General features: G+C 35.6%; 2 protein-coding genes across 8 annotated transcripts in view; both read right to left on the bottom strand.

Moving 5' to 3' along the window:
- LOC137253610 (trypsin-1) overlaps positions 1-23,312 on the bottom strand; it is a 45,711-nt gene that overhangs the window by 4,714 nt on the left and 17,685 nt on the right. The window contains exon 1 of one of the 5 annotated variants that reach the window (XM_067790863.1): positions 2,790-2,957. The exons of 1 other annotated variant lie outside the window; for it this stretch is intronic. The gene's annotated coding sequence lies outside the window, so the exon portion shown is untranslated. Of the gene's footprint in view, positions 1-312; positions 552-2,727; positions 2,958-23,312 lie in introns of those variants that run through there. 3 more of the 5 variants (XM_067790861.1, XM_067790862.1, XM_067790864.1) reach the window with 3 other exon arrangements.
- LOC137252343 (caldesmon) overlaps positions 7,595-23,312 on the bottom strand; it is a 29,286-nt gene continuing 13,568 nt past the window's right edge. For all 3 annotated transcript variants that reach the window (XM_067787891.1, XM_067787889.1, XM_067787890.1), the window contains one exon: positions 7,595-21,732. In XM_067787891.1, the coding sequence (XP_067643992.1) occupies positions 21,344-21,732 (389 nt within the window). In that variant the 3' untranslated portion in view covers positions 7,595-21,343. The remainder of the gene's footprint in view (positions 21,733-23,312) is intronic.

The raw sequence follows: 23,312 nt of genomic DNA on the forward strand, positions 1-23,312 counted from the left end.
AAGTCGTCTAGTATAGCCAATTACATACACAAAGTTTGCTCTCTTAATCAGCTTATCCAACGGAATGGGTTTCGAAGTGGTAACAACCGGACTAGAGCTAGCAAAAGCTTGTCAAAAAATAGGAAATTAGGAGAAAATATTGAGCATACTTTTATAATGTAAAATCAAGAAATCCGGCTCTATATCATATCAATATCAGATCAGCTTGTTCATCTCATCTCTATAGTATTGCAATATATTAGCAGTGGGCTCTCGTTGATGTCGACATTTTGAATTCATATTAAAAAGAATATGCGGGCGCAATATACATACCGAGAGAAGATAATTTGTGGAGTGCTATTTTTAACGTTTTCCTACAATTTCGTGGGACTGGCATGCTTTTTGCCGGCTACGCACATTTTCAAAAGTATTTTGATGTTACTTTTTCTGTTCATAGCGATGTACTCAAAGAGGCAGTTGACGCTACATCAGGCTACCTCCCGTTCTTAGGCAACCGAATAAGGAAAAACGGGTTTATCTCACTTCACACAAAACGGTCCAAAAGGAACTGCGATATCGAAACATATTGTTTTTCAGGCAACTTAACGTCGCACTTTTCATTAGTCTTCCAAACTTGGGTAGGTTATACTAGGTATAGAACTTTGCATTAAACAGCTTTAACATTCTGATAAGTCGTAACTAATTGTAAGAAAATGCTACATTCAGCAACCAATGGGCTTCAAGTCGACTACGCTTACCCTAATTGGCTATGTTTCTTTTACCGAGCGGCACAGAAATCTACCAACACATTGCCAAAGCAGCATTGTTTTACCGGATATAAATCCGTCATGGACACCAGTTTATTATGGTACTAGTACGACTGTTATGCGAACGATTTGATTTAACCTGTCGTACCAGCTATGTCATCCCTCCCTCATGTAGGTATGTATGTATGTTAGACTGGGTCGATTTATTAACCGATATCGCGCCATCGATTTTTCGATAGGATTTGGGCTCAGTAAAAAAAAATTCCACTACGTATACCCAAAAAATAATTTTCGAGCCTACGAAATTTCATTTGTTTAACTTTTTTCGACTTTGATTTTTAAGGTTTTTTTCATGACCTACTAAAAAAATGTTCATTTGATTGTAAAATTTTCATTTACACCCTGTCCGACCCAAAAATGTCCGCTAAAAACGTCGATATGAAAATTTTTTTAGTAGGTCATGAAAGCAACCTTAAAAAGCACAGTCTTGAAAAAGTTACAAAAAAACAGGGACGAAAAATAATAATTATTTTTTTCGGAGTTGAAAAAGTCCGGGTCAAAAAATTGTCCTAGGTGAAAATGCTTGAGTTCTGAGGGTATACCTATAGCAATATCATGTCGAATCATGCATCCTTTTTATTTTTCGAACTTTTTCCATAAAAGTCCACATATAAAAGTAAAATCTGTATTTTTAATTTTTGAGTCCTATAGAACTAGTTAAACTCGGACTTTTAAAAATAAAAGTACGGAAATAAAAGTTAAATCCGGACTTTTGGAATTTTTTTTCCTGAGCCCAAATCCTATCGTAAAATCGATGGCACGATATCGGTTAACTTTCGTCCATACAAATCTACCCACCCTAATGTATGCACATATATATTCAAATTTGAATTGGAGGAGGAGCCATGTGCTTTTTAAGCGTTTGAATCCGTTTTTCTCACTTCAAAGCTTTAATTAGCAAATGTTTCATCCAGGCATGCTTAACCAACGAACCGATATCATTTCGTTACGATAATTAACATTAATAAACGACACAAAGTCATTTCGTTTCGTTTATTAACGTTAAAAACGTCAAATTAGCGAAATGATTTCGTTTCGTTTTCTGCCATATCAAAACGAAATCAAATCGTTTATGTTGATTATTAATTTAAAGCTATGCTGGCAAAGCTGATTGATGGCGGAGTCATTAAAGGTGAAAGCATTCGCCAAGCTGATTGCAACTTTTCTCATGAATTTTGACAGTACGAACATTTCTCAGAGTATTTTTGACATTACCACCAACGAATTACACAAACAAATTACATGGAGTTTGTGTGTGTATGTGCCCTCGTTGTTACCACCTTACGGCTTCACCATGGCTATAGCATTGCCAGCACAATTCAAACATAAAGTATCACGTTTTTGTTAACGTTTTTAACGTAAACGAAAGCTTTTCGTTTCGGTTAAAAACGAGATACAATTTATCTTTATAATTTCTTTATCGATAATATTTCGAAGTGTTTCAACGGAAACGGTGGAAATTTTTTGATAAACGATTAGCTTAACGTTAAGGTGCATCCCTGGTTTCATCCATCGGATTGAATTTTTCGGCCGCTGGCTACTTTTGTACAGGTCGAGGTTTGTGGCAGATTTCGAAGTCTTATGGCGTTTTCTTTTCTGGGAAAATTTTTACCCCCATTTTTCACTGTTAAATTCTAACTTTTTACCTAGGTTACCTGGCGCTGTGCAAAATGGCTCTATTTATTTTATTTAGTGGAAAATATTTTGTGAAAGGAAGGCACAAACTCACGAAAGAGCTGAGAAGAACCGCTATGGTGACACTATTTTGAGAAAAGGGAACGCCATTAGATGAGATCTCTATGGCTCCTACCATTGAAACTGAAAATAGCAAGTTTTAAACTATCTCACGGTGATTTTGAGATCCTTTCTTTTCAGTATCTTTTTATATTTTTAAATGTTATAACTATGTATGCAAAATCACTTTATGTATCCTATTATTTTTTTCTATTACACTCGTTCCACTGTTTTAACAGTTCCCCTCACTTCCTCTAGCGGCTGGTGTGCGTCATAAACTTTTGTTGCTTTTAATTTTTTGCCGCGAATTTGTCGCAAGCTATTGTTTATCGTTTTAGCGCGTACTCGTTAACAAATCCGCTCAGGTTCTCAACACTTCGCCGACTAAATTCGATCAATCTTAGCCTTTTAATTCACAATCCGTTGAACGAATGATAAATTCGAATGCTTACCCATTTCATTGCCAATCATTTTTTTGTAGTTTTTATTCTTTATATACAACATTTTGCGATTATTTATTATTGTTGCTACTGGCTACTGGTTTAGATTTTCTTTGTGTTTTTATACCTAGTTCTGTTTGGTATGCAAAATATTATAACTTAGCCCGGCATTAAAATTTAATATTATTTAAAAGTAGATAGAGCTCTATCAAAGGGATCTGCACAAAAATAGAAATTATGACAATAGGGCAAATATCTCAGTGTATATTCTCCATATTTTCTAGTCTAATTTTAACACACTCAGAGAACGCACCATTTGCACACGCACCTCCCTTCAGATTTAAAAATGTAATTAGCGGCGAAGATGAAATATAAAATGCATATCTTTTTGCAATGAAACATTTTTAGAAGCTTTCGCGCACAAGAATTCTTGATTTGTTTTTTTTTTTTTTCGGTTTTCAACAAATTCGTTAAAATTATAATTTTTTTATTCAAATACACCATGAGTTTGAGTATAGAAAATGTAGAAACCATAGACAATTTTTCACAGATGTGTTTTGTTGTTACGTGTAGAAAACTTTTGACAGTAAAATGGTCAGCTTTCCACGTTTTCGATGGATTCTAGACAGAGAATACCCCTTATATGCTTTTGACTCCACAAATTGGGGCCGTTTTTTTTAAAAAACAGGATGCAGAGAGTTCTTAGCCCTTTTCAACCCGAAGGCCAAGCTAAAATGATTAAATCTTAATTTTAGGGTAATATTCCACTCAGCGGTCGAATACAATTTTTTTCTTTCTTCTGGTCAATTAAGCATGCCCTTTTTAAAGGGCCAATTAAAAATCCCCAACGCCATAGTCGTAACCATACCCATATCCATAACCATCTCCAATGTGATCGATTAATGGTGCCTTAACCTAAAAATCGTGAAAATTTCATAAAAATGAAGAAAACGCAGAAAATTACAAACATATTCCACAAAAAATAAGTCTCTTAATCATAACGTATCCAAAACAATGAATAAAATCTACAAAAAGTTATTAAATTCACCAACTCAAATATTTTTAGGTTATGGTTATGGCGAGAAACCAAAAACCAATTGTTTGGCTATGATATGGTTATGGCCTTAGCGTTATGGTATGGCACCATTAATCGATTGCATTGATTTCCATAAGGTTGGTTCCATCAGCTGTCTTATCTGGTTATGGATAAGTCACCATTAATTGGCCCTTAAAGCCCTGGCAAAGTTAACGTATCCATATCCACATAAAGCAGCTGATCCAACCAACCTTATGGAAATCAATATAATTGGTCAATGGTGCCATGCCATAACGCCCTAGACATAACCATACCACAGCCAACCAATTGGTTTTTCGCCATATCCATAACCTAAAAATATCTGAGTTGGTGAATTTATTAACTTTTTGTATATTTTATTTATTGTTTTGGATACGTTTTGACTAAGAGACTTATTTTTTGTGGAATATGTTTGTAATTTTTTGCGTTTTCCTCATTTTTATGAAAATGTCAGCTGTTTAAAGTTATGACACCATTAATCAATCACAATGGAGATGTTTATGGATATGGCGTTAGGGTTAGGGAAATTTAATTGGCCTTTAAGTAAAAATATGGTTATGATTATGGCGTTATGACTATGTCAACTTTGCATTATCTTTTCACCCCATACAGATTTAGTAAAGTTTATAATGTTTGGGGTACCTTAAAATCTCACAACTTGGTATAAAATGTTCGCTTACGCCCGGAGTTGGGCGCCCTTAAATTTTATTTTATTTTGCATTGCTGGTTAATATATACATTTTTTTATATACATGGATATGTATCTATGTCTGTTTGTATGACCATAATATAGTATGTATGTATATCTACGAGATCTTACTTAATATTGTTATGCCGGTCTCAAGCTGTACTCAGCTGGGAATTCCTTATTTGTTGTTGGTGAGTTGTCTTGTAACTGCGGTTGTGTTTCGTTGATATATATGAAATTGAGTTGTAATTGTTTTCAGATTATTGTTTTTGCTATTTTTAACATCTTCACACATTTGTTAATTATAGTTTTGCTATATAAAAAAAGTACTAAGTGATATTGTTTTTTATTTATCAGTAAATACTTGGAATAGGTTTTCTGATAGACTTGGAACATATATATTAAGAAGTACACTTTAACACATTTTACAAACATATTCCAAGCATTTATGTTGTTTTATTAGCTAATAATTATAATTGAAATTTCGGATTTCATATAAGCTAGAGACTAGCATAGTCAATCGCGGGGCATTTCAACAAACTCGGGATTTGTGCATACGTCAGTGGGAGATTATTTGTGGTTTTTTGTACAATAGACTAGGTCCAAAAAAAAGTTGCAAAATTCCGACCTTTAATTTGAAACTTAAATATGTTGGGATGGTTTCGAAAATATTTTTATTGTTTTACTCCTTGCAAATACACCCGACATGTTTTTTTACTGTAACGTGGTTTGATGTGCAATTTTTTAAACTGATTTGCTTTAGAGTTCTGAAATCGTTTTCATATAGGTTTGTGTTCTAAACCAGTGGTAGTCATTTAAAGCATGAATCTCGTTTCACTCAATTATGAAAAAAGCGACTGAATAAAAATGGCTCCGTATCACGCTCAGTTCCAGCTCCGTATCACGCTTAGTTATCACGGGAATGTTCTAGATCATGGGAGACTTGAGAAGCAAGCAAAGTTGGTGATATTTTTGTGCACATGAGTTGTGATAGGAAGATGTCGCTGTTGTATTTCATTTATGTATTTATCGGGGCTTTATCTTGTCTTCTCTATATATAAAATTGTTTGCCGCGTATCTCCTTAAATCAAATATGTCGGAAGTGTGACGATGTATGTTTTATAGTCTGGTTTCATACCAAGAAAAACACTTGTTACCTATGTAGGTATGTAGACATTCATTTACATAATACTAGCCTTTTGCGTTGAATGGAAAAGTTAATTTTTATTGCATTGCCCACTTTTCCAAAATTTGTCGGACACAATCAATGTATATGACTACCATACCAAATATTTTACTCCAAGTATTAGTTATATATTAAAAAAAAAATTTCAAAAAGGGAAGTGGTAAAAAAAATTTGATTTCGAAAACAACCAAAAATGGCCACAATCCCGAAATCTTTCAAAAATAGCTCTCTTGCTCTTTAAAAGAATTCCGCATTGAATCTTGAAATAAACCCTAAATATTCCCGATATGGATCCTTCAAGCAAATGTCCCTGATTTATTTCAAAATATTCCAGAAAACAAAAAATGATTCAGGAAAATTTGGCTGCCGCCGTGGTGTGGTGGTGTCCTCTGCCTACCACACCGGATCCAAGTCCCGAGCATTAAGAAAAAGTTTTTTTCAATTAAAAGTTATTCAGTGAGGACTTATCTGCCTTGCAGATGCCGTGCGGAGTCGGCGTAAAATATGTACGTCACGTCCTTCCAATTTGTAGGAAATATTAAATAGGAGCACGGCGCAAATTGGAAGAGAAACTCGGCCTAAATTTCTTCGGAGGTGCATAGCGCCTTGTATTTATTTATTTAGATACCGTCAAGCTATAATTTTTCCAATTGGCTTATTATCAACAGTTATTGCCGTGGTATCAGTTTGTTATCGCCGAGCCAACGGATTCTCATAGGCTTATTATAGCTGGGTTACAAATGTGTCATCGACTTTATAGTGAAGTTTTATCGGCATCTGCTTAACAACAAACTCATGAGTCGTCAATAACGAATCGATTACATGCCGTAGCATAGATAAATATTTGATAACAAACCGATAGTTTCTCGATAACAAGTCGATTACTTTTTCCTAACAATGCGATAACACACCTATACAAATCGGTAACACCCCGATAACTTTTTGATAGTAAATCAATCGAAATATTTTTTGATAACCTATAGTAAACTTTTTGATAACAAACCGATAACTTCTCGATAGTAAGTTGACAGCTTTTCGATAAAATTTTGATAGCTAATCCATTTTTGTCGATAACTTTTTGGTAACATATCGATAATTCGATAATAAATCGATAACCTTCTGAAAACAAACCAGTAGCTCAACGAATCGCACAAATTGAGCCCGACTTCTATCTGGATTTATCTGGCTTAAATCGTTGTTGTTGAATTGACATGCAAAATTGTTGATCTGGCTCCGGATCATTACGACGGGATGATTGCTATTAATTTTAAAAATCGGAATGTCAAATAAATTATAGTAAAAAACAGATAAATTCTAAAGAAAAATTCCGTTCCAGAGCAAAGATGTTATCAATCTGATTGAAAGAAAGATTTCGCTGATAAATTTTAAGGAATTAATTAATACATAATATACTATTTTACTACTAACCTCAGTTTAAGCGGCAAAAGGGGCAAGGTTAAACTTTAGTTAACCTTAATTGAAGCTTAAACTTGCACTGAAAAACCGAGCCTTAAAATACATTTAGTTAAACTTAGTTGCTTTCTTCGGGCGGAAATAAAAAATTTGTAGACCTGTCAATAGAAAAGTAAAGAGATTTTACGGGTCTTATACTTACCTGTTCTTTGCCCTTTATTGAATATATTCTTAATAAAACACATACTGGTATTTTATTTTATACTGGCTTGAGTGTTTTGCATAATTTATTCATAATCAGAGCTTAGTAAGCTTTTTTTAATGGTAATGTTTTTTTTAATTCTTTTCAGAAACAAGCAATTGATAATTCATTACGACTAAAAATAATCTTAATTAATTCTCAATACAAAAATATTCAAAAAAAAAAATTTAAAATCAACAACGATCAAATTATTGCATAGTTAATGTTAAATAATTATGAACATTTTTTTACTGTATTTGTATGTTATTTATAAGTATAGATTAGAAACTAAAAATAATAGTTATTATTGTTTCTTAGCAAAAAAAAAAAAATATTTTACCTCTGAATTTTACAATAGGTAATCATTATTTAACAGGCTCTTATCTCAATGAATTACCATACAAATTTACATTTTTTCATTCATTAATTGAATGTGCAGCTCGAAAAACATTGTAAGCGTCAATCAAAAATTTTCAGGTATGCAATAAGTAAACATTTATTACAGAATAAAATATAGTGTTCTTCCTGTTTTTTTTTTCAGTGTATCTACAAAATATGTTTTGTGATGGAAAATATGAATATACCGTTGGAAGAAATGGTATTTGAGCAGTGAAAGCTTGTTATATTAGCAGTAATCTGCTGGAAGTTCGGTGGTGTAGAAAATGGCGTTTACAACTTTTTTCAGCAGCCCATTCAATTACTGCTCTTTGCTATTTTTTTATGTAACCGTCCTTATAAAATATGCATTACAGCGGTTGCGTGTTCGACAATATTTGCATAAATAATGTAGTTTACACAAATAAAAAAAAATAATCACCTGGCTAAATTAGTGTCTATAATAGTGCTCGGAAATTATTCGATTAATCGGCTAAACGGTTAACCGATTATTCGGTATGAAACCGTTAGCATGCTTACTAGTTATTAATGCTATTCGAATAGTCGCTTTGTTTCGAGAATATCTGAAACGTTATTGTCTTTAAATATTAAAATTTTAAATGTGTACAAGAGTTTAAAGTGAAGGTATGTGATAACGTTTCTCCGCACTATCCATTGACTGCTTGGCTGATGTGGCAAGTCGACACTTGTTGTTGTTGTAGCGATAATGACACTTTCTGAGGATTTTGGGAAGTGTTATCGACCCTGACATCAATTAACTCCAACTTGCTGTTTTGACATAAAAGCTTCTGAATTAATAAAAAATATAGGAAGAAAACTAACGAATGTTTCGCTTTCCCGTTACCCCGGAATTTTGTGCCTACAACATGAAGTACTGTGTACCAGTCCCTTCAGTATCTTATAAACCCCAATTGTACAGTGTCCGAGGATTACTTTTGAATATGAATATGAATATATCACTTATAATCGTCCTAAGAACGGTGTAAATGTCGAATTTAAATACACTAGTTGAGTTCGAAAAAAACCTTTGAATGGACGCGGCTGACGGTAACGCAAAGACTGCTCGTCCACGCCACAAGCCATCTCAGATTCTTCCATAACAAATGAGATATTAAGTTTCTGAGTAAACTGCTAATCTTTCCAATTAGTCAGGAGAGAGGATCATATAGTTTGTATAGCGTTTGTTGTGATGTACCCGTCATAATAGACCGTGCCCCTCCCTATGTATGTTTTTTACAGATGGCGTTTCCTTCATAAATGTTGTGACGAATATTAGCATCACTAAGTGATACTAGAATCACTAAACTGATACTAAGCATGTACGTAAACAAATCAATCAACATTTAGGCACAAACATACAAGGCAATGGAGAGATATTCACAAACACATGTAATCATCAGCCGAAGTAGTACTCACATATACACCCGCATATGGCTACCAACTACAAATATACATTTATATTGCTGGTAACTAAGCATGAAGTTCGCGAAATTACTAGACCTTAGGAGAAATGGGTGAACGAGGAAACCGAGAGTATAAAAGCAGCGCAAGCTGAGGAATGACTAATCAGTTTTGATTGAAGCACGCTATTGATTGTGAAGTTAAGTGTTATTGTGAAGTACTCTCAAAGTAGTCTAATAAGGACCATTTTGCATTATTGGATATTGGAGTTTAGCGATTCGAACGTTAGCAGAAGGTTTGGAATAAACGGAATTTCCCAAAATTCGTTACAGTGTCACATTTCTTTAGTTGTCCCCCAAAGTGCTGTCGCCATATGTAGCATACAGGGTTAATAAGGAAATAATTTGATCTTAGTTCACATTCAAGCTACATGCAGATTCGGGGATGTATCTTATTATACCAAATCCAATTCTGTGAAAACCGCAGTTTCGAAAAATCTGTTGGTTAGGGTATTTGTGAATTAAGCTAAGTATATATTCAATTAACCTAAAACGAACGTTTAATCGATTAATCGAAAGTGAACGGTTAATCGGCTTGTCGACAGCTTTCGACTACTTGAATATTGCTAACCGAATAACGGTAGTGAACTTCTTTCAGAATCGATAAATTGGTTAATCGATTAACGGATTCATCCGAACACTAGTCTATAGCCAAGATCTATCAAATAAACATAATGGTATTTACGCAAGCCTTCATTTTCAAGAGCTAAGCAATTAAGCTTGGGACATTAATTTCACCGGTTGTCGAAATATGTTTTTAATTTTAAATTTTTGTTTCTAAGTATGAGATCGTTCGTTAAAGGTCTTAAGAAAATAAAATACTTAGTATGACAACTAAATATAAGACCTGTTACCACTTGACCTTTAAAGTTGTATACTTTGCTTTGGGTTTGGAAGCTGCCATATGAAAAGAACTTCTAATAAACGAAACGATGCGACGTTATAACGTCAATCGAGTCTAAAGCAGCTTGCTGACATTGTGAATGATAACTAAGTGTGATATCTTCTGCATAGACGTCAAAATTTCAAAGTGATTGGATCACCTGATTTGTAATTGACTATCGCTGTCTCATTCTGTATCTCTTTCTATCACCCGCTGAAGATAGGCGCCGCCATATTGAACACCCTGTAAAAACGCTAAAAAGTAGCCATATTGAACATCCTGTCAGGCAGTTGACAGATAAGATATCACACTTAGTCATCATTCACAAGGCTTCCTGACACCTGCCAGTCAATTAGTAAATACTTCGAAAACATGATTAAATTACTAGATGTTTGCTCTCCAATGATGACAGAGCTTTGACACTCCCAAATTAAAAAATCTGGACGGGTTGCTTTTACGACGTAAGGAAAACGTGGAATAAATCCCCTTCAACGAAAATCGTAATAGAAAAGTACCCATAGTGGTATATTAGTAGTGATAATAAATTTGTAAATGCCAACACGTTTTGGGGGAAATAATACATTTTCTACTAAATATTTCATGAGCTAATGAAGAGTTTGGTTGGGTTTGGTCATTCTTTCAGAATTTGTTTGAAGTATGCCGTTCGTTAGCATTTTATTCGAAAATACGCTATCTAAAAATTTGTTTCAAAAACACCCTTCTGAGCATAATTTCAATGCATTTTGACATAAGAGGGAGTTAATGAAAAGCATTCTGAGATAAGGCGTTCTTCAATCTAATTCTAATAAAGGGCGTTTTCGTGACAAATCCTGAAAAGGAAATGTTTGAAAAATATTTTGAACAGGCAGCCGAGATGGGGTGATACACTTTTCAGCAGCCGCAATGAACTGACAAAAAAAGAATAAAAGGGCTTATTGTCTTAGAACTTTATATTCAGGCCTTGACTTTGACAGAAGATTTAAGCTTTTGTGCGGTCCGCCTACACAGGGAGTAGTCACCTTTTTATTCTGAAATTTCAGAAAGCTCTTTTCCGTTAAGTATTCATGGAAGTATTCCGGATAAACCGTTAATTTATAACATTCGGAACACGTTCGTTTGATACTACCTCACGAATTTCGAATATTCCAAATAAGTACATATATAATATTGCAAATATAACACGATCCTACAAATTCTTAAATGGAGACGAATGCTCCGGACATACGGAATGAATCAGTTAACATGCCCAATTAATAAATTTCGTTTTGGCATCTCCATTATTTTAATAATTATATTTTTACGTGAATCGATTTACTAGGCGAGTTTTTGACGTTTAACGATGAATTTTGAATTGGTTAAGTTTTCGAAAGTGCTCGATTCCATGGTGTCCGTACTTTCCATAAAATTACCTATGTTTAGCCACACTAATAGATAATGGCATAGTTAATAAATTCCTCATAAAATTAAAAAAAAATGTTCTAAGGAATTATGCAGTTCAGTACTTATCGGGTATTTGGAAACTGATTGCTTCCTATTTCTACTACTAATATTTTTCGAAAAACCCCAAAGAAACAACACAGTTAACGGATGTCAATTCGAGTTGGGAGCAAAATTGCTGCAATTGTCAAAAAATGTGTCTGTCGAGCAAACCTCTTGTGATCGACTCATGCTTCGAAAATATTTTTTTTAAAGCAACATAGATGATGCGATGGAGAAATCGTTCTATATTGAGAACCGTGCTCGGCAAATTAACATTGCCAAAACAGGGATTCAGATATCTGAGTGGATTAAAGCGCGGGCATAGAAAGCTGGCACTATTACTGGTTAAATTTTTATGATTTGAACCTCATCATAAATTTCACAAGGTTCAATACGGTGGGCTGTATTTGAGTTTTTACTTTCGTTCTAATTTTTTACACAATTTTTAAACTGAAAGAAAAAATTCGCACTGAAAATTTCAACACCTACTGTTACGTTTTTTCATTAACAGGTTATTATAAATATTTCAGGCAATTCATCACAGGGATTAAGCAACAAAAATTTTCTTTTAGCAAACGTAACAATTTTAAGGACACATGGGAATAAATATATACATATATATCTAACAATCAGATAAAACATGCATAGATACATATATAAGCATTAGAACTAGATCACAGTATGATCTGTAAGGTAATACTTTCTATAAAAATGTTTTGATGTTTAATAATTTCATATAGATTTAGTAATATTTAGGCCCCGTTTTTAGTACGAGTTTAAGCTCCAAATAACGTTGAGTAGAGTTTAACCATGCCACTTTGGCCGTTTAAGCTGAGATCAGCAACAAAATTAGATGTTATCGAACTTGAACTGGAGTTTAAACTCGCACTTTCGAGCATTAGTGGGCATTTCATAGTGATAATAAATAAGTTGCTAGAGTTATTTGTAGCTGCTTGAACAGAAAACTCATAGGAAATTATATCAAAAAGCTCAACTAACCTTAGCATCTACTTTATTTTGACTCTAAGTATGCGAAAATACTTTTAAACTTATACTTTATATTATTTGTATAGATAATTTACTCAATTTACTCTATTTTGCGCAGATATGAAACAGTTGTCCATACATATAAAATTGTTTTCAAACCATTAAGGGTGTTCACAGTCTAATTGCAATAGACATCGTTAAGATGTGTGCATAAAGTAGTCCCGACTTACAAAAACCCGCAACACAGAACTTCAAAACATCACTGCAGCGAATCACAATAGCTCCCAACTAGCGCAGAACTATCTCATTAGGACCCGGTATATATTCTAATTACTTACTCTCGTAGTGCTTTCTACTGACACTTGTATTATTGTGATGTCATACGAAATGGCATTTGTCTCCCTTTTCAGACCTTTTGGACGCAGTCTTAACTGGTTTAGTGGAAGCTTGCTCTGAAATTGTCGCTGTCTTTGAGTAATTAATTTAATAACATATATGGATGTAGCTCTAACCGAAGGGATTTTAGTACAAGTGTGCCTACCAGCTCCAGTTCGGAGGAAGTCATTAAACTTGTAGCGCGAAACTGGTGCTTCGCGTGAAGTGTCGCCCATTTTGGCTGCAAAGTTATAATGCAGGCTAAATCAAATTCAGTATACATTATTCCTACAAAACAGAAACTATGTTCAAAATCCCACCGCAGTACAACATTTTGCTTAATATTAATTCACGCAAATAATTTTTACTGATCGTCGATTTTTTTTTTTTAAATAGTTTATGTTGTTGTTGTTGTTGTTTTTGTAGCAGTGCTTCGCCCCATCCAATAGGTGGGACCAAGGACGCAACTAATTAAATGGGGTTACACTGGAATGAAAGCCCTTGGTCGGGAAAAATCCCGAGTCGCTCCGGTACATACAACCGATTGCCTTGGGAAGCAAAGTATTTTATCTTTATACAGTTATTTTGAGTTGATTTTCAAGCTATCAAGATTTTGGCATGTGCTTAGATATTATGATATCAGTCAGCTAGTCTGAATATCCTCTATTCTCTAATTTGCCTCGTCAGAATTTTTTGAAAATGTCTCAAAATGAATGTCGGGACTATGAAATTGGCACAGTTTATAATAGGGCAGCTGGTCAGGTGGAAATAGTCTTGCAATGTTGCAAAGTAAAATTCATTGCATACTATAAGCAATGCAACAAAAAAACACGGATCGTGAGCAACTTTTTTCATTTTAAATTTTTTCTTTCCATTTTTTGTTTTTTGACAGTTGATGATTTGCTATTCAATATTGAAAAAATAAACTACGGATTTCCATGTTGCGTTTTTGCCATGACGTAGCAAATGCATAGCCGTATAACTTTTTGGTGTTTTGTGTAAAAATACTATACCAGTTTGCAAATACAATGATGCTAGACCATTTGCACAAAATCCTGGACTCGCTTATGTAAATGCACAATATGCATAATACAATACTTAATATCTATTGCTTTTAGAATGCAATGCACAAAGCACCATTTTGAACAGCTGATGCCCCGCAAGAGCACTTTTGGTTAGATTACCAATGGTCTCAATGGAAGTTTTTACCAGTTTATAAAAGGAAATTGGTAAATATTCTTCCATTGTTTAACATTGCGCGCAAATTTTTTTCTGTTAATTTGCGATTCACGAGTAGTTTTTAAACATTTTTTTTTTTGCCTTAGTGGTTCTATTTAAGTCGTGTCTTGCAGGGTTGTTTTCGTTTTATCTTTTCGCTATGATATTTGCTATGGTGGTTTACTAAGGTCGCTCACGATCCCATAGCTTTCGTTACCTCATACGCAAGTAATCGTAAATTCCCTTAATGTGTTTCATTTCAAATTATTTCAATTACATGCTGGCACTACTATTACAATTTTCAAAAGCAGACTGTGAATACCCATAACAATTACAGTGGTGGATATACAAAATTTTTTTTTTTTTTTTGTAACTACATTTTTTAAATTTTTTTTAGCAAAAATGCATTGTTGTATTTTTTATATTCAATATTTGACAGCCATATAAACATACAAAATGACAGTGTGACATCGAAATTTTGGCTTGGGAAAAACTTAAGCAAATAGTTTTATTTATAAAAATCAGTACAGATTTGGGCTTAATACTAGCAATTTTATATATTTTCAAATATCATTATATTTTATTTATATGTTCGATTCTACACACACCTACAAACGCACATTAAGTGTTATATATGCAAGGTGCTTTTCATAATTATAGCAACAGCAAGTTTTCGTATAAGAATTACAACTGCCGACTTTTAAGTATCCTATGAATTGTGATTTAAATAAATTTTGTATACATACAATTTAGAAGCTCAAATATAGTTTGAACTTTATTTACTGCAGAAACAAGAAATCGTAAAAATATTTCGAAATATCAGGATGCTATTATTATGAAACGCACTGTATTATCTACGTATTACATTCATATGAATTTATTTATAAGTTGCATATAATTGATATTTTATTTCATTACAATTAATTAGTAGTACAAGATATTTAAATATGTATAAGAAGATGATAAGTCAGTAAATACAATGATTGTGTGCTGGTTTTTATATATAAAAAATTCCCTCATTAGATTTAGGTTAATAAACCTTAAGTTACATATAAATATAAGGTATTAAAATTAAATAGCTATGTAGTATTTTCTTAGTGTAAGTATAAATAAATATTTTTAAATATGAAAAATCCGTTAGGTGGTTTTTTGTTAGGTGTGCTAGTTGAAGATGTGGGTATTAGAGGTGGATAATGGCACAATTTTGCACGCGTTGGCGCAAATGCACTGTAACGCATTGTAGTAGCGTATTACATGGTGTTAAATTAAATATACACACAGAGCAATCTGTATAAAATAGAGCTGCGAACCACAACATAAATCCAAATTTCGAAAGAAGTTTGAAAATTATACTTGAAAATTCTTGAAGGGGCGTGATTTTTATTTGATTTTTTCTTATACTTATTTCTTCAGATGAAATGTTTTGAATTTAAAATTGTGCGCAAAAAGTATCTGATAGCGAAATGTAACCAATATCGGGAAAGCATAAAGTACCGAAAAATTAGCCGGTATTAAACAAGAAACCGGTTCTGATACGGAAACCGATGCCTACAAAGCAACTTGTACCGCAAAAGTAGTTGGTTCTGATGTGTAAACTGTTATCGAAAAATTAACCTATTCTGCAGCGCGATTCACTAACTCTTGCCGTTTCTGAAATCGAAATTTTTACTGTAATTAATTATTGACTGCAATGTCAATTGAGAGATTGACTAACTTGATTTTATCAACATTTGTTAAGTATTTATTCAATTTGGGAAAAAGTGGCATCTCTGGTAATGAAATGTCAAAGAGAAATTGAGAAAAAATTTTCTTTATTTTTTTTTCGAATGTCCACCAGCAAGGTCAACCATTCTTGCATTATTTGCAGTGGCGTTACGCGACAAATTATACGCCGCAAATTCAAATGCCATTTCTTAAAAAAGATAAATTACAAATTAAACTTCAAAAATTAATAGTTTGGGTATTTAAGTCAGTAAATAAATTTTACCAACTAAGAAAGCTTTACCATATCAACAACGATTACTATAAATTGCCAATCGTCAAATCACCAACGATAACATCTGGATTTATTTTATCGAGTTTGGGGTTGACAAAAATTAGTCAATAGTAAAATTGTTAAAATTATTGTTAAAATTAACCAGCACCGAAAATAAAGCCGGTGCCGTTAAAGAAACTGAAATAGATAGATAAAGAATAGGAACTGGATAAAGTAGTGTGTAACAAGTATCCGTTAAAAAATCTTTACCAGAAAACTAAACGGTAACTCAAAAAACGCGCTTTCAATAAAATAACCACCACTTATAAAAGAATCAGTCCCGATATAATAGCCGTGTTTTTTTTTACACGCGTATAAGTTTATGTTTTCGCGTAAAAAAACGCTTATCTTCGCTTAGATAATGCTTAGGAAGCCCATCTAGCGGGCGGCAGTGGTTAAATAACAAGCTACAGCACAGGGTGTACCGAAAAGCGGAGACAGAACCCTCTGATGGCCATAGCGTATAATATATAGCTGAATCAGTTGCGATGAATTGTGGACACGCACCATTTTAATAGGTGATATATAGAATTAGAGGGTGGAGCCGTGTGTAGAAGTACACGAAAGTGGGGAAAGCTTCTGACCGCCATTCACCTGGGAATGGCCAGAGCGATTCTTTTGCATGCGGTTCAAGCAGCTCACTACTGCCGGTCGCTTGCGGCCAAGTATCCTCTGGGTGAGCTAATGTGAGAAGGCGACAACCTGGCTAGGCCACTCTGACATAATCGGTTTAAGGGCTAGCCGGCGGAGATCTCATCGGCAGCGTCTGTACACCTCTAGGTGCGGCTGCAAGCGGGCGTCTGTCTTGGAGCAAGCGGCTCGCTATATAAACGTGCAAGTAATATTTTCACCCCCGCTGAGCGGGTTGTGCGCTGGGCTTGGGACCCGCCACGTAAAACCATACTCCAATGAAATATAACAACAAGCCTCGGATAAATACATTCTCTATTGATGACGACCATGGCAAACGTTTGAAGGACAATGAATTGAGGGCATGCACCTGGAACGTCCGCTCTCTGAATGGGATTGCCCGGCTGGTTGATGTCCTCGTCAAAGCAAAATCTGACATCACCGCCATCCAAGAAATGCGTTGGACGAAGCAAGGAAGAAAGAAGATCAAAAATTGTGACATCTATTTGAGTGGCCATACGAATAAGCGCAGTTTCGGCGTCGGGTTCGTGGTGGGAGAGAGACTTTGTCGCCAAGTGCTGGCGTTCACGCCTGTGGACAAGCGTCTCGCCGCTATCCGAATAAAAGCAAAATTTTTTAATATATCATTCATCTGCGCCCATGCGCCGACAGAGGAGAAAGACGATGAGGTGAAATACACTTTTTATGAACAATTAGAACGCACATACGAGCGCTGCCCCCGTCATGATATAAAAGTCGTGCTTGGCGACTTTAACGCCAGGGTGGGCAAAGAAGGTGTTTTTGGCCCTACAGTCGGAAAGTTCAGTCTACACAATGAAACTTCTCCTAACGGACTGAGGCTGATTAACTTTGCCGGTGCTCGAAACATGGTCATATCCAGCACGAGGTTCATGCATAAAAAGATACATGGCTGTCTCCTGATCGAAATACTCGCAATCAGATCGATCACGTTGTGATAGACGGACGGCATGCCTCCAGTGTTTTAGATGTGCGCACGATCCGAGGACCTAACATCGACTAGGATCATTATTTCGTTGCAGCCAAAATACGCACCCGCCTCAAAGCGGCTAAAACCAAGGAACAAACAACACAAAGAAAGCTAGACGTCGGAAAGCTTCAATCACAACAGACTGCCAATGATTTCGTAACTCGACTCTCACACCTGCTCTCTGAGAGCACAACTCATCCTGAAGGAATACAGGAGCAGTGGGAGCATATCTCCAAAGCACTTCGTACTGCCGCCGAGGAAAAAATTGGTTACTGGCGGCCACGGAAAAACAACTGGTACGATGAAGAATGCCGCGTTGCAACCGAAAGAAAAGACGCTGCCTACAGGGCTACGTTAAAAGCGAGCGCGACAAGAGGAGTGTGTGAACGCTATCGTGAGTTGAAAAGGGAAGCGACATGCCTTTTCAGGAAGAAAAGAGCAGAAGCAGAAAGGCGTGAGTGCGAGGAGCTTGAGCTGCTAGCCACCAGGCATATCGCCCGAAAATTTTACCAAAAAATACGGCGACAGACGGAAGATTTTAAGACCGGAGCAAACTCCTGTAGGAACGAAAACGGCGACCTTGTAACTGATGTCCAGATAGTGCTTAGATTATGGAGGGAATACTTCTCTGCTCTCCTAAATGGAGGCAGCAATTCACCGCGCAGAGATGAAGAACCCGATCCCGCAATCGATGATGATGGAATATATGTCCCCCCGCCCGATTATGACGAAGTTAGAATAGCAATAACCAGATTGAAAAACAACAAGGCCGTGGGCGCTGATGGATTGTCTGCGGATCTATTCAAGTACGGCGGCGAGGAGTTGGTAAGGCGTATGCAGCAACTTCTTAGCAAAATATGGGCGGACGAGTGCATGCCCGACGGTTGGAATCTAAGCGTTCTTTGCCCAGTCCACAAGAAGGGGGATACTGCAAAATGCACCAACTATCGTGGAATCAGCCTTCTTAGTATCGCATATAAGGTCCTTTCAAGTGTATTGTTCGAAAGATTGAAGCCCACCGTGAACCGGCTGATTGGGCCTTATCAGTGCGGCTTCAGACCTGGTAAATCTACCATCGACCAGATTTTCACAATGCGCCAAATCTTGGAAAAAAAAACCCGTGAAAAGAGAATCGACACACATCACCTCTTCGTCGACTTTAAAGCCGCCTTCGACAGCACGAAAAGGAGCTGCCTATATGCCGCTATGTCTGAATTTGGTTTCCCCGCAAAACTTATACGGCTGTGCAAAATGACGTTGAGCAACACCATCAGCTCAGTCAGAATTGGGAAGGACCTCTCCGAGCCGTTCGAAACTAAACGACATTAATATCATCGGCCTAAACACCCGCGCTGTTAGTTCTTCTTACTCCAAACTGGAAAAAGAAGCGGTAAAGATGGGTTTGATGGTGAATGAGGACAAAACGAAGTACCTGCTGTCATCGAGCAAAGAGTCAGCGCATACGCGCCTTGGCAACCACGCTACTGTTGGCAGCCATAATTTCGAAATAGTAAAAGACTTCGTTTATTTGGGAACCAGCATCAACACTAGCAACAACATCAGCACTGAAATCCAGCGAAGAATCAATCTTGCCAATAAATGCTACTTTGGACTAGGTAGGCAATTGAAAAGTAAAGTCCTCTCCCGGCGAACGAAAATCATACTCTACAAGTCACTTATCGTACCCGTCCTGCTATATGGGGCAGAAGCATGGACCATGACAACAGCAGATGAAGCGGCTTTGACAGTGTTCGAGAGAAAAGTTCTTCGAAAGATTTATGGACCTCTACGCGTTGGCGATGGCGAGTACCGAAGAAGATTTAATGATGACCTGTACGAGCTATACGCAGACATCAACATAGTCCAGCGAATTAAAACGCAGCGGCTGCGCTGGCTAGGCCATGTTATGCGAATGAATGATGATGCTCCGGCCAAGAAAGTGTTTCTATCGGAACCCGCCTATGGAAGCAGAGGTAGAGGGCGGCGCCCACTCCGTTGGAAGGACCAGGTGGAAAACGATTTAAACTCCCTTGGTGTGACCAATTGGCGCCGGTTGGCGGAGCGAAAGAGCGACTGGCGCGCCTTGTTGGACGGCCATAACCGTTTAGACTGTTAAGAGCCAATTAAGTAAGTAATTAATATAGAATTAGTGTAGAGGTGAATCATAGACACATATTTCAGTTACATCTGAGTATAATGGGTATTGAAATTTAGTAGTACTAATTTTATGCGCAGCAATTTCAGAGGTGTATTTAAAGTTTGGCGCTTAGCAGTCCATATAAAGTTTAAGTGTAAACGTCTATAGAAGTAAAAAAAAAACAAGGCTAATAACCAGTACTGATAAAAGAATCGGTTCAGCTAAAGTTATCAGTGCCAAAAAAAACTAACAGTACCAGTAAGTAGCCGGCTGTGTTGAAAGGCCTGTCAAAGTTTACATATCCATATCCGTATAAAACAGCTGATCCAACCAACTATGTGAAAATCAATGTTGTTAGTTAATGGTACCATACCATAACGCCCTAGCCATAACCATACCATAACATAGTTTTCGCCATATCCATAACCTATAAATATTTTATTTTGTGAATTCATTAACTTTTTGGATGTTTTATTTTTTGTTTTATATACGTTTTGACTAAGATAATTATTATTTGTGAAGTTTGTTTGTAATTTTTTACATTTTCTTCTTTCTTATGAAATTGTCACATATTTAGGTTGTAGCACCAGTAATCGATGCAAATTAATATGGATAAATAAAAATATGATTATGACTATGGCGTTATGACTATGTCAACTTTACCAAGCCCTCTAAACCTAAAAGTACTTTATAAGCTCGAACCTGTACCACTCTGTTATCAAATTCATTCTAAAAATATCGATTCCGGTTTCGGTAAACTTAAACTTGTAACAACCCTACTAACTAATATCCATGTGTATTATTTTATTTGTTATTTAAATGCAATTCAAACTGACTCAAGTAGCTGATTTAAGCGTTAGTTTAAAATTGGAATAGCAAATAGTTTGTATTGTTGTTGTACCTATATATTTTAAAGTAATTTTTATACTATTAAATATAGTACGTCTATATGAATATGTATGTATATGTAACATTAACTTTATTATAAACTTTAAATGCATACCCCTCAACTCGAACCCCAACCATCAACCATCAATTACTTACCTCCATCTCAATACTCTCTACATAAAGCAATGGAATTTACATATTTGATTTGCAATGTTTTGTTTTTGTTTTACACACACACACGCTTATCGCACACAAACATGCAATTACTGTTGTTTATCTCCATCACCTTCTTGCTTCTCTTTCTTATCAGCTTCATCTACCACCTCCTTTTTCTCCACCTCCTCATCTGTGGGCGTGTCCGCATTAGCTGCACCATTCTCTTCATTAATCGCGACGTCTTTGCCTTTGGTTGTTTTTGCAGAAGCATCCTTTTGCTTTTTATCGGCTTTCTTTTCCTTACCATTCACATCCTGTTTTTTAGCTTCGGTACCATTTTCCGCTCTTGAAGCTGTTGCTACAGATGCCGCACGTTTGGCGCGCAATTTTATACGTTGCGCTGGTCCGGCAGCCGTATTGGCACAATTACAGATGGCATCAAAGATGCGCACAACCAAGCCACGTGCACGATTAACCATTTTGCCATTCTTGAAACCTGGTATAGTGAAATCTTTTTTAAGTCAAATTATATGCAAGTTTTTATGTTTAATTTGTTGGAATATTTAATTTTTGCGAGCCAAACAACAAACAGAAAAAAGCAAAACGAGCATCAGAGTTGGGGGTAGTGCATTAATGCACCCGCCTTCATTCAAAGTTCAGTGGTAATGCAAGATACATCAGCCTCACTCAGCTATAGTGATAGTGAGACTGAAAAATGTTTTTTGTTCACTCAACTGAGTTGTAGTAAAAAAATAAAATGACTGAAATAAATTTAAATTTGTTTAGTCGCAGTGGAAAAGACAACACTGTCACTAAGCGGGGAAAAAATAGTGCGCACTCATATTTTGACAATATAGTTTAGTGCTAATGAATGTGTAATGCAATCAAATTTAGTGCACTACCCCCAACTATGACGATCATTACATCGAACAGTTAAAGTTTGCATCATAAAAATGTACTACATATATACATTTAATGTACCTAATTGCCGCTCTAAGCTTCTACTAAAATATCTCTCATACGCCCCTGGCTAATATTTTAAGGATACTACAAATGAAGGGTAAGTGCGCTAGTAACCGGACCGGACAGTGACTTGAATTTTTTTTTTTTTAATATTGAAGATTTGCCCGTTCGGCATCAATTGTATCAGCATTAGTAAAGAAATCGCTTATTCCAATGTATATTGAGCAATTCACAAGGTCTCCTATTCGCCGTATGTGCTATATATATTGTGGCGAATGTTGACATCACTAGGCTGTTAGTAAATAATCACGCAACAGCAAAAACATGAAGCAGCCACTCTTATATACATGTCAACGTTAAAGCTAGCAACACTTATGTAGAAGGCGACGAAGAGATATCTCACACACACACACACAACCATATGGCTATAAACTTCAAATATTCACGTATATGGCTGGTAAACAAGCATTAGCTACAAGAGTTCTAGAAGGTGAAACGTCTAGACCTTTGGAGAAATATGCGAAAGAGGCAACAGAGAGTATAAAAGCAGCGCAAGCTGAGTAATAAATAATCAGTTTTTATTAAACACGCTATTGGTTGTGAACTATATTCTGAAGTACTACTCCCAAAATAATCTAAATAAAGACCGTTTTGCAATACAGAATATTGAAGTTATTTATTCGACAGTTCAGCGATACGAACTGCAGAAGGTTGCAAATAGGCGGAATTTCCAAAAATTCGTTACAATATTATATTATATTGGAAACCATGGAAACAACTCAAATCTTAAAATTTTACATAGATACGACACTCTTGTGAATTGCCCATATATCTTTAAAAAAATCTGTAAAAAAACGATGCTTAAAACAAATTGTAAAATTTTAAGATTTGAGTATTTTCCATGGTTTCCAATATAAAATTTGATTAAAGGGCAGCACATACGTCGAATTGGAGACCCTGTGAATTGCCTAAATGAAAAGAGTAGAATACTACCAGAGCTGGGCAAAATATATCCGAATAACGATTAAAAGGTAATTTTTTTGTAGGTTATGAACGAATGCAAATAAATTTGTTTATTCAAAGAAATTTAATTTAATTAACGAGTAAATTATT

This window comes from Eurosta solidaginis, chromosome 5, assembly GCF_040869045.1.
Source record: "Eurosta solidaginis isolate ZX-2024a chromosome 5, ASM4086904v1, whole genome shotgun sequence".
Lineage (NCBI taxonomy): Eukaryota > Metazoa > Arthropoda > Insecta > Diptera > Tephritidae > Eurosta > Eurosta solidaginis.